This window comes from Lutjanus erythropterus, chromosome 19 (assembly GCF_056507025.1).
Source record: "Lutjanus erythropterus isolate fLutEry1 chromosome 19, fLutEry1.hap2, whole genome shotgun sequence".
In the NCBI taxonomy this organism is placed as follows: Eukaryota; Metazoa; Chordata; class Actinopteri; order Lutjaniformes; family Lutjanidae; genus Lutjanus; species Lutjanus erythropterus.
Window position 1 is genome coordinate 16,742,027 of NC_139335.1, and position 16,301 is coordinate 16,758,327.

At 38.5% G+C, this 16,301-nt stretch overlaps 2 protein-coding genes and 1 long non-coding RNA gene across 3 annotated transcripts in view; 2 read left to right on the forward strand and 1 right to left on the reverse strand.

Annotated features, from left to right (window-relative positions):
* The window catches only part of tex2 (testis expressed 2), a 40,701-nt gene extending 37,746 nt beyond the window's left edge, over positions 1-2,955 (forward strand). Inside the window, exons 12-13 of the mRNA XM_084743813.1 lie at positions 944-1,064; positions 1,975-2,955. Of these exons, the coding sequence (XP_084599939.1) occupies positions 944-1,064; positions 1,975-2,124 (271 nt within the window). The 3' untranslated portion in view covers positions 2,125-2,955. The remainder of the gene's footprint in view (positions 1-943; positions 1,065-1,974) is intronic.
* Positions 2,956-5,785: 2,830 nt separating this feature from the next.
* On the reverse strand, positions 5,786-6,739 carry LOC146309565 (uncharacterized). Its single transcript, XR_014772395.1, has 4 exons — positions 6,525-6,739; positions 6,333-6,436; positions 6,105-6,149; positions 5,786-5,926 (listed from the first exon to the last, which is right to left on the reverse strand). It is a non-coding gene; the product is annotated as an uncharacterized LOC146309565 (long non-coding RNA).
* Positions 6,740-6,890: 151 nt separating this feature from the next.
* The window catches only part of ern1 (endoplasmic reticulum to nucleus signaling 1), a 28,695-nt gene continuing 19,284 nt past the window's right edge, over positions 6,891-16,301 (forward strand). The window contains exons 1-2 of the mRNA XM_084743536.1: positions 6,891-7,134; positions 15,626-15,746. Coding sequence (XP_084599662.1) covers positions 7,057-7,134; positions 15,626-15,746 — 199 coding nt within the window. The 5' untranslated portion in view covers positions 6,891-7,056. The remainder of the gene's footprint in view (positions 7,135-15,625; positions 15,747-16,301) is intronic.

Here is a 16,301-nt window from a genome sequence, read left to right on the forward strand (position 1 = left end):
GTTCACTGTTTATTATTAAGTGTTATTGCACTTTATGTACTCTGTTGCACAGTTAGAATTACAGACCTTCCTTCACTTGTATTTTGAGTGTAATTTATTTGCCAGAAAAGAGACAAAACACACAATAAACAAAGTTAAAGCTGAATGTGATTGATAACATTTTATTTTAAGTAAGTAGTCTAAGTCTAAGACACAGCAGGCCATATTTTGTATCAAATTAGACAAAAACTGGAAATTAAATGCCCTTTATTAGACGGTATTGGACTGTTTATCAGACCCTTATAATTAATTGGAGAGTAATTAAGGATGCATAACAACAGAACTGTACTGTAAACTAAAGTGAAATTCACATTGAGACGCGCCTTCTTTGGTTGGTCCTACCTCTATGATTTTGGCCTTTACTTGGTAGATCTAGGTCACATATTGTTCTCAAATGGGGATTTCACTTTGATACTAAAATTGGCGTCTTAGGTCTTATTAGTGTATTGTAAAATAAAGTGTGACTGACATTACAATAATATTGTTATCATGTAGTGAAAATCTGCTATCGTCACCGCCCTATTGTGGATACTTTCACCTCTTTAGACCTCTAAACATCCTTCAAATGAAACAATCCTAGCAGGGAAAGTCATTCTTTGTCTGAACTGCTCATAATTCATGTAAACGCTGAGGCCACGATCTATGATGAGAGGGCAGATGCAGACTCTGCTTCATTTTAAAGGGTCAAACAAAGGCAAACAAGGCTGAAAACTACAGATCTACGGCGTCATTGTGACCTTAATTTGTGGAGCACATTTCCTCATCAAAGTGCCTTATGTTTAGTTTAGTTTAGTAGAATAAATGCTTGTTTTCTGAGAACCCAATCCTGCAGCACTACAATCCAGTTTGTATGATGTATGTTATGTAATTTTTATTACCACTGATGTTTCTACTCGGCTGTCAGGTATGGTTTCCGGAGTCCGCCTCATCTGGAGCTGAAAGCACGGCCTAAACTGGGTGAGAGGGAGGTCACTTTAGTTCATGTGACAGACTGGATTGAGAAGAAACTGGACCAGGAGTTCCAGGTACACACAGAAAAAAAAAACAAAAAACGAGAAACTGTGCATGCAAATATTTACTTACAAATACAATTGATTTACATTGTCAATATAGTTAGTCGCTGATGTCATAGCTAGCCTGACTGAGAGGCTAAATGTTTTCTCAAGGGTAAAGAGAGATGTTTTAAGGGTTATAAAAGAGGATTAATTTATGGCTGCCCACCTACATTCACTTCAAAGCAGTGTGCCTGTGGCTCTCCCACCCCTCATATATATATCCAAAGTAATGATACGCCTGCTGCTAGATAACTGCCCTGAGGCACACCTGCAAACTACTGTGTCCCCGTCAGGTCTCCCACACATCTACATTTATCCCTGCCTGACTCCTCTGGGGGTGATTATTACGTACCCACCCCCTCCAGTAAAACACAGTGCTGCGGTGCACACTGTTGTCATTTGTGAGTGAGTGTATACTTCTGGCTTTCAACAAATGTTGGACTCAGGCCTCACCGGTTTCCAGACATGTGACAGTGCGGGGATGGATACTGTGGAAGCCCATTTCTGCCAGAACTATCCTGGGAGTCATTATAATGGGATTTTTTCTTCAAACTTTATCAATATAATGAGTTTTTTTCTCTCAAAATAATCTTAGAATTATGAGAAACTTCTTCTTCATCACTTTGGTGGAAATTGGCCTCTATAGAATACACATGGGGTTCTATGTCTTTTGTTTCTGCAATTCTTGTTAACAGATAAATAATCTCATGCATCTGTCTTTATTTGGGATTTATTTTAGTTCCAAAAGCAAATGAATCAGTAGTTTCAGCTCCATTCTCTTCACAGCATCTTTTGAATAGAAACATTTCAGCATCCTCCTCCTCTTTTTATTGATGAAACTGAGATGACTTTGCTTGTTACTTTGCTTGTCCTCCCACAGAAAATATTTGTGATGCCAAACATGGATGATGTATGGCTACCCATAATGCACTCTGCCATGGACACACGTTCAAATGCCAACTTGGTTACTGTGACAAACGATGCCTTGAAGGACCCAGAACCAGAGGAGTCTGAGGTCTCGGACATGTGAAGACTGCTGTTCAAAGTGTATAACCACGGACGTTTTATCACCATGGCAATATGACAAGTCCCCCTCAGACACCCACAGGTGCAGCAACGGGCCAGACCGACTCTCCAATGTTTTTACTCATGTTCCAGTCCCATTGTTGCACCAGTCATGAAGTGCACTCACAGCACTGGACTGAAATGTTGGGCGAGCTTGTGAAAAACTAAAAGCAGGAAAAAAAAACGGAGGAGACGTGTGACTCATAGATTGTCATCCGATCACACATTTTATTTGTGTGACATCAAACATGATTAATTCTCTGATGAAATACAACACATGGGGAATGTTGAGACTGTTTAACACATGTGCGTGGTGGTGATGCATCGACCAATAGCCATCAGATTCAACCAGAAGAACCATAATACCTGTGATGTACAGCTGCACCAAACATGATAGTTGTACAGTGTAAACTTTATGTGCAACCTTTCTAATCAAGTGGTTTATTGTTTGCTATAACGAGAACTTTTAATGAAGAGTGTGTATGTCTGAGTGAGCAAACCTCTGAGGGAAAGATGATTTTGTGGAAAGCCCCTGTATCCAAAGGGATAGTTTGGATTATTTGAAGTGTTATCGTATGAAGTACTTATTCATAGTCGGTGTGTTACCTACTGTAAATGGTGGTTGACATGCACCCAGTTTGGAGAAGCAGCAGGAGTAACGGGGAAAGAAGCTAAGCAACGTACTGCTGTGGACAGTGTCAACAGCAAAATAGATTTTAGCCACCTAAAAAGAATCAATATTAGCGTACACTATATTTAGAATATTTTCACCTCATAACCTTGTCATCAGACAGCCTTTTCTCACAAACCAAATATCACTCTCTCCAAAGCCTTCAGACTCAAAATCAGTCATTTTACCTCGCAAAACACGGGAGCTGATAGTTTACCGCTGCTTCGATTGGTTCGTTTGTTTGGTAAATCCAAACTAATCCTAAAAAACACCAAAGTCACACTTACTGTTTTTACCAAAGAGGTCTTGTGGCTTTGGAGAGAGCGATATTTGGTCCACATAACGGTGAACCTCCCTGTGTCTTTTTGAACAACGGGGAACAGAAATCACACCGCTCCCTAGTTACAAATCTTTTCTTCTCTCAAAACTCGTCTGCAAACTCAGCGTAGAAGGATAGGGCTGGTAGGAGCAGTGCAGCTGCAGAAACGCTGTCTGTGTGAACACCACCGACATGCAAGCCACAGCAGTTTGACAAGATAGCCATTAGGCACAGGAACACACAGCGAGTGTGGCCCAAGCGTGATGACAAGGTTAAGTAGAGAAAATATTTTAAACATAGCATGCACTTGAAGTGATTTTTTAAGCTGCTAAAATATGTTTTGCTGCTGACCCTGTCCACAGCAGCGCATTGCTTAGCTTTCTACACTGGTGTTCCTGCTGCTTCTCCAAACTGGGGCTGTGCCAGTGCCAGTCACTGTAGGTAATATACTGACCATTGATAGGCACCTCAAATCCATACTATCCCTTTAATACACATTTCACAGGTATATCAAGACTCATTTATCACCCATCCACACTGCTGCCTGTGCCAGTCGCCTGGCACCTATATGCAAACAGACGAATGGCACCGTGTCCATTGAAGATACTGGGTCAGTTTAAATCCAACATGGACACTATGCCTACATATAGCCTGCCTGCTTTTGACTGTGTGGTAGGTGCGGTAGGGTTTAGAGCTAAAACTGACTCTAAAGGGGCGAATTAAAACATATCTGCAAACACAGCAGCTGAACATTGCCTAGGTCTGATGAATGTATAAATAGGAATGCAGCTCCCCTAGCTGTGCAAGGAATAGCTCATTCACTGACGACGTGCTTCTACGCAACATGCTTCAAGACTTCTTTTCATGTGAGTTGAGCAAAAGTAATAATTTTCTTTTTATTGCCAAAGCAATCTTTCAGTCCTCTTTGAAGGCTACTGTATGAAGTAAACAGTGATAAATAAGCAATCGGTTCATTATGTTGTGTTCCTACTCCAGCGATGTACAGCCGAAGTTTGGATAACTGTAGCTGGAAATTCATATGACGGAGATATAATCTGCAGGGAGTGATTCTGTGAACATGGTTAATATGGTTTTTGAGGTGAAAAGAGTGGGAAACACACCCACTCTTCCTGTTTTATTTTAATAAATAACATACTGGATATTAGCCATATTATTTAATGTTGTCAGCAGACATCCATCTAATGAATGCTCTTTTTTGTTGTATTATTTATTGATTTGCTGTTCTTTCTGTACTGTACACATTTAAGAGGAATAACACCAATAAACCAGAACAGTAATCTGCCAAGACACCTGGCTGCTTTAGAGGCAACTATTATTTTACATGTTTTATGTTTAAATGTGTGTGTTGGCAAAGTGTATGAGGCAGAAAGTGCCTTTAAAATAATCAAACATTCCTCCATAGTGAGCCACCACCTTTGTTGCATCAGTTGAGGATAGAGAGAAAATGTCTTTTTGTGCCATTACTGTGTCTGTCAAGACATGCCCTTTGTTTTCACTGGTTTCGGTGTTGTTCATTTGCACAGTGATGAAAATATGAAAACATTGCTGTTGTGTTCAGTGATGTCACAGAATGTTCTGGTTCTGATCGTTGTGGATCAATAAAACCTTTTGCTTGGACAGAATATGTGCGGCTTAATGGTTCTAACAGGAAAGGAGGAAAATCAAATGACCGCCAGGTTCTCATTAGAAGACATCCATCCGTGCACAGCAGATTTTGTCACTGTGTTTAGTGCTGCAACTGTGTAAAACAAAAAAGCAGAGAAAATGCAAAATTTCAAGGCAACTCAAACTCTAAGTTCTGAGTAAGTTTTACCAACTAATCAAGTTTCAAGATAATTTACTTTTCTTCTTTAGATAAATTTGAATCTTTAAGTTTTAGAAACACCAAAAATTTGTATTTCAAAATTTGCTGATTTAATTGAAGTGAAAATGAATAATGGATAATAATTTTAGATTGCAACCAATTGATTTTCAAGCACCCAAATAATGACAAATCGGGTTCACAGCTCACTGTGAACAGTTTGTGAAGTATCTTAAAGAAAAGATTACAGGTTGCCAAAACTTTATTTCAATACCTTTGTTTTTTTATAGTGAAAGATTTTAAAACTATTTTTTCAAACTGATTTTCCTCAAAAAGAAAGTCAATTTACAATAATATAAAACAAAGTAACACACATTCTCACACAAAAAACTGTCAAATCAATAATAAAGCTAGTTGCTAAATGATACGTTACTTTTTTTTAATTTGCAGTTTTATTGCAATTATTATCAATCATTGATTAATCATTATCATTAACACTATATATAGTACTCAGTTTTAAACTTTTTACCTTTTATTTGAATTGTACTGACACAAAATCAGCAGTACTGCAAACTTTAATGCTAAATATTCCACATATCCTCTAAAAGATATTGCTTTAATCTGCATGTAGATTCTGTATCTTGCTTTAAAAGAGAGACTTGGTGGAATTGCCAAGAAACCCCAGTTATGACAAGACATGATGTTGCACTGCTCTTGACCTGTGTGAATGGCCAATGAAAAGGCCATTCAGGTTGAAAGAATAGTGCCTAAAAGTGAATTAAACATAACAAAAAAAAGAATGAAACACACAATACTGAGATTGTTGAAAACGCTTTATTACAACAGTTAAAAAATACATCCATAAATTTTGTTCAAAAATACATGTGCAGCAAAACCCAGAGTTACCTTGTTATTTACAGAACTGTGTTGGTTTCTTGAGCATCACAGTCTGATCTCTGTGGGGAAAAAAAAAACTTAAAGTGAGCTACATTATTAAAACACCAGAAACGAAAAAGACATGATGTGGGTTATGTCAGATGTAAATTGTCTTCAATGTTAAATCAGAAGTCTAACGCATCATAATCATCATTCATAACCACCACAAGCCATTTTCTGCTCACTCAGGATACTTACCATGTTGCTATAATCCAGGGACACCAAAATCCACCTCCTGCATTCCTGCAAATTAAAAAATGTCTTAAGTGCACTTATTAAAACACACGACCACAAAAGTGCTATCTGTGGTTCATGTCAGAATGAATATGTTGACTTCATTTTCACATCAGAAGTCTAACGCACAAAAGTCATCATTCATAACCCAAAAAAGGAGATTAAAAATAGATTTTCCTAATAAATACTCACTGTCATCAGACCAAAGAGGCCTAGGCCGACCACCATCCTCTGCCCACGTGTGTATGTGCCAGCACCTCAAAAAACACCGCATCTTTTTGAGTTTATCACCGGCCCTGTGGATAGCACAGCATGCATACTGTTCATAAGCTTTAAATAACTTATTGTATTTTCATTTAACGTGAAAAAAAAAATCTAACTTACCTCCACATTTCCACGGCGTAGCGGCCTAGTCACACTGCTCCAACACGCATCATAATGCTTCATCAACCTGGGAACAATATCTTCTGCAAACTCTATTCATGTATCATAATAATGATGAGGACATATGCAGCTAATAAGCTTTTTTCCAGTCATATTAAATTCAGGTATTTCGCGTCTGAGTACAGAAAGCATGCTTTCACGCCTTGAAGGCAGGACTTCTGCAGAAAATGTCTCCCGGATGTATTTTATAGCACATCCGGTGTGCGCGAGCCTCTTCTGATTGGCTGTCACTGACTCTTCATTTTCCCCTCCTCCACTTGTGTGGATATCCATCCCAAAGTCCAACCCCCACAGTTTCAGTTCAGGAAGAAGCGGATCTAACGTTGTACCCACCGCGGCTGCTGCTGGCTCAGTGCCTTCAACAACGTTGATAAAAATAAGTCGTAACATCTGGTTGTTAGCCAAATCACATTTTCTATGTAGTCAACGGTCGTCCGGACCAGCTGTCTATCCCGGTTTGAGACCAGAAAATATGGACTGGACAGTGAGCAGTCGGACCCGGCTGTGGTGCATTTTGGCGTTGCTTTGCTGCGCTGCTTTCCCACAAAAGGTAAGAGGAGCTAACTGGATCAGCTAGCTTAAGTTAGGTAATATTAGCTCGGAGTTTTCGGCTAGACTACACTTTTCACTCAACGTTAATGGTCTTCTGCATTTACTGACACAAATATTACAAGTCCAAAGTGAAATATTTGTCAGTAAGTGATTCTTTAATTCTGTCTGTATGCTGCGTGTTGACTGGGCATGACACGAGTAAGCTAACGGGAAAGGAACCCTTGAGTTGCGCAACTCTCGCGAGACTGTATTCGCTATTGTCCACACTGTGCAAACTACTTATGTTTTATAATTTGACAGCAATTTGGTTAAAATCTGGACAGGTTAAGTGACAGAAAACACTTCTTCGGGGTCTGTAAAAGACCATGGTTTGGGTTCAAATTATCCCTCTCGCGAGATCTTTCGCAGGTTTGGGGTTCCCTTCTAGATTCTTTAGCTAGTTAGCTAAAATCACTCGTTTTTAAGTAATATGTGTTTAGGAAAACCTACAATTAACTTTACCAACATTTAATTTTCAATGCACGACATTTCAACCCATCAGTCCAGTTTCACAAATCAAGGAAACGTATTCCTTCACATAATTTTCTTTCTGTGAAACTTGAGTGAGTGAATTTAAAAAAATACCTCTCTACCAAATGAGTATGATGATTAGCTGTGTGTATTCATGTGAACAGTTTTAGTATATTTATTTAAATTTCAGTGACAGTCCATATTAGTAGGGCTGTAACTAAATGTTTTTAGATAATTTATCTGTCCATCATTTTTTTGATTAATCAATTAGTTGGTCCAGAAAAAGTATTTAACGATTAATAAAATAGTTGGTGATTCATTTAATAGTCAATTAGTAATTGATTAGTCTCTGACAGTTTTTGACTTCAAATATATCTAAAGTTAAGAAACAAGTTCATAACAATTATCACAATCATTGTTATTTACAGTAAAAGCAGCTTGACACAGATCTGGGCAGGACCTGGACAGGAACAATGACAGACATTAGAAAAAGAAAGTTATAAGAACAGCTTCCCAAAAACAGACATGAGCAAAGATATTTGTCTATTACTTTGCTTTTAAAGCTACACTCTCCCTAATGTTATTAATATTTTCATCTCATCAAGTTCCCCCAAGTATCTCAGAATCATTTAAAGTAGTAAATTTAACATAGGCAATTTTGTATTACTAGTGTTCAAATTTAGGCCCTCTGTCATATACTGAGGTCAGTGTGTGAGGCTTTGTGATATGCTAATACAGCCCTTATTCCAAAAAAGTTGGGATGCAGTGAGTTGAAAACAGCACAAATACAATATATTTAACGGTCAAACTGATATTCTTTATTGTTTTTTTTTTTATAAATATGCACTCATCCTGGATTTGATTGCATTCTGTTCTTACTTTTGCTTTACACAGATTCACAACTTTTGGGGGAATCTGGGTTGTATTTATACTGCTTGCATGTTAACTCAACACCCAGCATCTTTTTACAAGACTGGACACAAGTTGCTTACACACTAGCAGCCTTAGAAGTAATCATTTAGTATTTAGGGGCCCTTCGCAGTGCATAATGCAGAAGCACTGCAAGATGAAGAGTCAGTATGTTGGATGAAATTTGGTTTGTTGATACTGAGGTCACCAAGAGATGTCTGTATACATAAATACTTTAAAGACAAGCTCCAGACAGAAGGCACATTTAGATCAATCAGTACAAATTGAGGGTGAATGCAAAGAAATGGTGTCTCAGCTTTAGAGCTGGGCAATATATGGATATTGTGTCGATATTTTGGTATGAGACTAGATATCAACTTAGATATTTTTATGCTGTAATATGACATAACTGTTGACTTTTCCTGTTTTTAAAGACTGCATCACATTAAAGTTTTGTAATTTTCCTAAACTTACCAGACTGTTACAGCTTCATCTGTAGTCTCTAATTTAAAAAGTTCCATGGCAAAGCTTGGCATTGTTGCACATGATGAATCTTTGGGGTTAGGTTGATTAAATCAAGCCCAGTCTGCACCAGTCCAGGACAAAGTAACCACTCAAACAACTGTTATGCTGAAATGATCTGATATGCAAACGTTCTGTTTTTGGTACCAATGTACTTTGCAAAGGAAGGCTGGAATATAAACTAATATAAATGTGGTTGTGATGTATTATGCTGATTACCAAAAGAAAACTAAACAGAAAATTGATTCCATAGCCAGACCCCTAGAAAAAATCTGCAGGCAGAGACATTAGCTACCAAGCTAATACACCACTAAAGCTAAGCAGCAGATTAAAGTAGCCTTTTAATCCCCTATCATGTCTCAGGTTCTCCAGATAGACAGTCTGCTGGTGGAGTGGGGTGACAAATGATGAAAGGCTATCTATAGATTTTTACAGAAGTGTGTCCATCCATGTGTATGTGAGAAAGAGAGTAGAGCCTGACTGATACATGATTTTTGAGGCCAATATTATTTGATATATGATTATTGATACGGTGGCCAATATTGAATTTTCTTGTGGTTAGTAAAACAGACATTTTCTTTATTGATTATGGACTGATTTTACACCGATATGACTATGCAAAGGTAGAATCAGTACTGGGCAGTGTAAGTTAATTGTTGAATATGTTAGTCAGTTAGGGGCAGGTTGTAAACAAAAAGCATAGCTAATCAGCAATCAGCACATTCCCTGTTGTGCTAAATCTGAACGATCCCAGGTATCATTTTCTGCTTGATATGTTCTTTAAAAAAGGTTTTCATATCGGTAAACATATATGCTGATATATATCTGATATAGGCCCATACCACGCCCATATTTAGCCAACAATATATCGGTTAGGCTCTGAAAGAGAGATAGAAATGAAATTATTTAGTTTTATTTAATTGATTTTTTATTTAGCCAGGAAGATCCCATTTATATTCTAGACATCTCCTGGTCAAAATAGCAGCACAGTCGGTTTCACATAAAACATAACCTCACATGTTAGAAAACATACAGAACATAAAAAAACAACACAAGGGAAATAATAAAGCACACAGGCCACACCTCTGATATCCATAACATATTTCAGCTCTAGTCAAGCATTATGTAAAGTAGGAACATGTTTCCTTAAAGGCTGTTTGTAAAATACATTTAAAGGTAGGTTATTCAAAGACAGGAGTGCTTCTAAAGAAATTACTTTTTGCAGCCCATTCCAGGAAAAGCAGTTTTATGAAGCTTCAAGTGTATCCTGGGGACTTTTAAAAGAATCTGGCTCGTAGATCTGGTGCTATATTTGCTAGTATGATAGGAGAAAAGATTATATATATATGAAGGTAATTTACCTAACAGTGTCTTCACAATAAACTGCAGCATTAGTGTTTTAATAGCAAAAGAGAAAAACAACTTGTATCTCTCTTTTCAGTGCCTCTTTTTTATAATTTGTCTATTTTTAAGACCAGTTGATCTTCCATTAGGATGATGCATCAGTGATGCATGCAGCGAGTTGTTTCAGCAGTTATTAGTTTGTTTGTAGATGCTTCTTCGCACATCATGCTCATGTGTCACTTCATCCATCTGCCAGTCCTTTATAACAACACCAGTACTCCTTATAAGACTTATCATTGACTTAAGACCACAATATGTCCCTGAGCTGTAGCTGAAATAAGGCAGGCTGATTGCTAAAAAGAAAAAGTTGTGATCTTTCGCTATCTTATCACAACAGTAGATTGGCTGTGCTTTGACTGAGTGTGCCTGAACAGGGACCGACACGTGACATCCTCCCCGCTGAAGCAACATCATGCAGAGTGCAGCTGATAGGCTCTGTTGACAAGACAGGTTGCTAAGATGTTTTTCAAGTAATCCCCACTTAATTTTAAAATGTTAAACATGTTGACTTTTGAACAGTCATCTCTCCAAGGCATTGGTCTTAACCGGTCTTATTCTGGTATAATTCAGCTTTCATGTTTGTTTCTGAGAAGGAAATCAAACAAAAGCTTGTGTCATCTTTAAACAGGCCTGAAGGGAAGCCTCTAATAACTGCTTTTATGTAGGTCCTTAAGACTGATGGATCATCAGGCTGATCTTGATGCTGCGTTTCTTCAGGATTTCTTAATTGACTTTCCAAACATATTTTTGATGGCTTGAAACTGACACACCTCCCATGACAAGTTATCAGGCGTGAGATTAGTATTTGTTAGTTCCTGTGTTGGTTTTTGCACCCAGGCATGCTGCAAACAGGTTGCTTATTGCTGCAGACTAGAGCTGTCATACCAGAATTTTCAACTTTGACACAATACTAGCATAATAAATGATCCTCAATACCTCTTTTGATGCCATGTTAAAAACAAACAAAAAAGTTCTAGGCACACAATTTTGGGTCTGCATTTATCCTAACTGACAACCACACGCCTTTCCACAAGCATCTGCATGGTGGATAATCATTTTATTTTCTACAAATATTCCCGTGATATTTTGTCATTTATAAGTTTTTATCATGAAACAGCTAAACCAGAAGCCCAAATCAGGAGTAACACGACTCATACAGCTGAAAGTGAACATAAAACCTTAAAAAAAAAGCAAATACCTGAATGTTCAAACAGCTACGCAGGAGAGAAACTAAACTTCAAATCACAGAGATTTAACTAGAAGCTACAAAAGTACTGAGAGCTGAACACACAGACACTTTAAAACCCCCTTTCTCTCTGTTCTCCTGCACACATGAGTCTGGGCTTTCCAGCACACATCAGAAAAAAAACAGAAAGGCAAACTTACCTACTGGCAATAGAAAAAGAGTCAGTTGCCCATTTGTTTTAGCTGTGTTTAAAAAAACCTGCACGTGCATTCTAATTTTGGTATAATAATTATACAAGACAAACAGAAGAATGAATCCTCTGGCAACATTTAATTCATCTACAAACTTGTTGCAGATAAAGTCCCCCCGGAAGACTGTAAAGGCTACTACTCAACTTCTTTGTGATGAACATCAAGTGGTTGTACGACAAAGTTGGATGACAAAGTGGTTGAAAGCTGGTGTACTACTAGAGTGCTTGTGTATACTCAGGGAAAGCTGCCAATGACAGCCTGTGCTGTGTTCAGGTTCGTCTGCCATGCAGGACTTACAGACTTGCCGTTAGCAGTGATATCATGAGCATTGTAGTCAGTGTCTCTTTAAGCCATGTCTGGCCTTATTGCAGACAAGAGAGTGAAGACCTCAGAACTTGCCAAGACTCTGGTTTCTCCCAGTTCAGTTGCATTATGTAACTCGCTTACGCAACTGCTAAACATTTCTGGGTAACGCAGAATGAGGAAATGAGAGGGAATGTCCCGACATTAAGGTCTTCTTCTAAAAAAGCTTCATAACAGCCAGACATTGTAAACCAGATGTTTCTGAGGCATAATACCGTGGAATATTCAACTGTTGCTGAATAACAGTGCTCATCCAAAACTAAGAGGCCCACAGATGTTAAGAGACGAATTTGCTTGCGAAACCAAGAACCCTGATAGAGGTTACCAGGGACCCAAAAACAAGTTAGTTATGATTCTTCCAGTACAGTTGTGTGATGCTCGTGAGTTTACAGCTCAGTGGGAACAGTCACAGGTGCACAATATTGACACAAATGTGTGTGTATAGGATGTGAGACTACAGCAGGGGATCGGTAGGCAAATGTGGAACTTTCAGTTTATGGGGTTGTTTTGGCCTTGGTTGGTTTCTGTTTGCAGTGTTTCTACAAGTCCTTAAAGTCAAAAGTCTTTCTGCACTGGGCTAGTAAATTTAGCAAATCACTTGCCCAATCAGGGGAGTGATTTAAAAAAAAAAAGAATTCAACTCTTAAACTATTTTGAGTATTGATTTATCATTGAAGTACTTTTTCATGCACATTTCCCTCTTTTCTGTGTTTATTATCATATTAAGCAGAATATCTTTTGGTTTGATGCTGACAAATAGAAAAATGTCCGTCCCATTCTCTTAGAGTATGTATCTGACATTTTATATGACATCACGATTAACTTTAATCTTTGTTATTATTTGACCAGTGTGCCAGAGTTTCCTTGAGTCTGAGGAGGAGGGGTTGGAGCAGGGGGGACAACTTGCTTTTACCATAGATGTATGTTAAATATGATTTTAGCCTATTTAGTATACCATCTATGGCTCCAACTTGCTTTTTGGACTACTGTGCTCATTTTTGGACGTGCAGAAAGTAACAGCTTGCCCCTCCCAGATTGTCATGCACAGGTCATTTTTATAACATTGATTTTATTAGGAAATGCAAACTGTGTGACCAAGAGGAACACCCTGAGTGCCTTGCAATGGCAGTCTATACGCCACACCCAAGCCTGACTTAGTAGCTCTGGTGGTTTGTTCATGTCTGATGTAAAAGCAACCCCCATGTTCCTTGTCTCCTCAAAAAGTGGCTAAATGCAAAGAAGAGTGTGGTTGTAATTGTAGATTAGTAATCTGCATTATATGTAGGGGCTATTTGCACTGCCCCTAGGGAGCTGTTCAGGGGGATTAGTCAGGCAAGCTGATCAATATCGCTGTGGTTCAACAGGAGGATGAGGTTTGGCTCTGCTGCTGCTCAGCACTTCTAAGACTCTTTTGGTGAAGATGGCAAGTTTAGTGGCATTCCCAGATGTTTCATTTAGTTGAGAAAGCTAATGCGTACCAGTGGCATATAATCTCGAAGAAGACCAGTTTCTATCACAGTACACAAGCTGGTCAACCTGAGTTCATACTGTCTCCTGGGGTTTGGCGGGCAGTCACAGCTCTCAAACACCCCTGCTGGACCTCTTCCTGCATATTGGTGCCAAAAACCATAAGAAGCCCACGGCTCGGTTATCTAGAGCGGCGTTTTTAGAATTCCATAGTGGGTGAGTGGAGCACACATCGCCCACAGTGCAGCTAATTCTGGCATAAGCCAAGTCATGAGGCTGCATCGTTTAGCTGCTGTTGTGGTTAGTTCAATTGTTTTCACTGGACTTGCTGCGTCTTCATTTATTTTTCCTTTCTTTGTGGTTTCTTCTTATTTGATGACTGTTATTGTATGGCCTTTTCTCAAATTATCGACTCATTTTTGACCAAATACCTCTGTATCAAGATTGCGACAATATTGTAGGGATGACTTTTGATGCTCTCACAAAATGCTAACAAAATGAGATTTTTGATAATCAGAATGCCAGGTCCAAAGCTTGCCCAAAGTCAGCTTTTACTTGCCTCTGTACAAATTGGCTTATTTTTTAGTGGTTATCAAACAACAACAAAGACTTGTCACTTGTTTAATCTTGGGGCTGCTATGTCTATAAAATGTCTCCAAATAGTGATGTCCACCAGTCCAGTCCAAAAACCAAACGTATTCACTTAAATATTATAATGAACTGACAAAATTGGGAAATCTTAATATTTGAGAGACTGAAAATCATCTTTTCTGTCATTTTTCCATTCAAAACTACTTTCAAGGTAAATCAATAATCAAAATGTAATGCTGTATCGTGATATAATATCCAAAATCTAAGATGATAGTCTCATTTCACGATATTGATGTATTGCCCAGCCCTGTCTGTCTGTCTAAACTAATCCAAGTGTTATCATCTCTGTTCCTATCCCCTGTATTTCTGAGTGGGAGTGAAAGGTTCTGGAGAGAAGGGTTCCCATATGGCCTGTCAGCCCACTATTCATCTGTGTAGAGAGGAATTGAAGCACTCTCTTTACTCAAATCCTAATGAATTAAAAAAAAAAAAGCTAAATCAACTTTATAGGGCGTGCTGGTTGGTAGCCTGAATGTAATGCTGAAGTTTTGACCATGCCGTGCCAGCTTCCTGCCCAGTTTGTTTACCTTACACCACGTTCCAACCCTCAGCTCCGGCTGATACTTTGAACTCTGAGAGCTCATCCAGCAACCTGCCCTCTGTTACCTAGCTAGTCAGCTAGGGGGGTTAGTGTGTGAATAATTTTATCATTAGTAGGGTTAACACTAAATTGATAATTGATCGAAATGAGCTTTCAATTTCAAGTACTCTGAAAGGCAGAGTAGGAAAAAAAACACATCAAAGACAACATAGCATACCTAACTGGCCATTATAAAACACTTGATACCACAGAGACAAAAGAATTGTCAGGTCATGAAACCAATGATGTGTTGATCTTTACAAATAAAGACTCGATGGTCCAATAATGGGATAGCCCCAAGTCCAGTTGAATTGTGACACACCTATTCATTAGCATGCTGTAATTTCAACATATTATTCATCTTTGGTCCAGACGTGTGAGGAATTAGCAATGTCATTGTGATCAGTGGCTGAAATCATTATTCACAGCCTTAGTGCAGGAGCACAGCAATTTTTACCTAACCTCTGGACTTGAGTGGGAGCATGCATGCGCACACATGCCTGCTTGCTAATGTCTGAGATCAGTATGCTATCACTGAAATTCATGAGCATTATATATTATGTGTGTGTGATATTCTAATGCTGAGTAGATATGTGGTTGCCAGCTGTACAGCACTTAGATTTTTTTTGTGTGTGTGTTTCTGTAGGGGTTTTGCAGTGCCAGCACAGTTTCCCTTCCCGAAAGCCTGCTCTTTGTGTCCACCCTCGATGGAAACCTCCACGCTGTTAGCAAGAAGTCAGGCTCTATCAAATGGACTCTGAAAGAAGGTAAGGGGAGAGGAGCAGAGTTGAGTCAAGTTTTTTGTTTGGATGCCTTTTTCTCAAGGCACAGTTCCTTATTCGGGTTACATTTGCAAAAACAACATGCTTTTGTGTGCTGCCACAGGGAAAACAAAAAGACACCGCTGATGTTTTTTGAACCACAAAGAAGTGGTTTGGGCATTTGTCCTTTTCTGTGTAATTCATGTAATGAAAGGCATAGTAGAAGACTGTAATTAACTTAAAAATTTAACAAAGTGTGACTTGATATGGCATAAATGTTTTGCATGTGGCCTCGACTTTGGTAATCTATTGATTTTATTTAAAAGCACTCTCTGTGATCTTACTGTGGATAAAAGGTTGTCCGCACCACTTATGTTTAAACCAGAGGTTTTGGATGCGTTACCAGTCCTAATAGTCAACAAGAAGCCATACATTTCTACTGTTTAATGTTGGTTTTCCACCATTATTCTTGTAGAAATCAGGGCACTGTATTGGCAAGAATCTAATATGTATCATAATACAAGGGTTACGATTTAATATATTCCAATGTAATACTGCAAT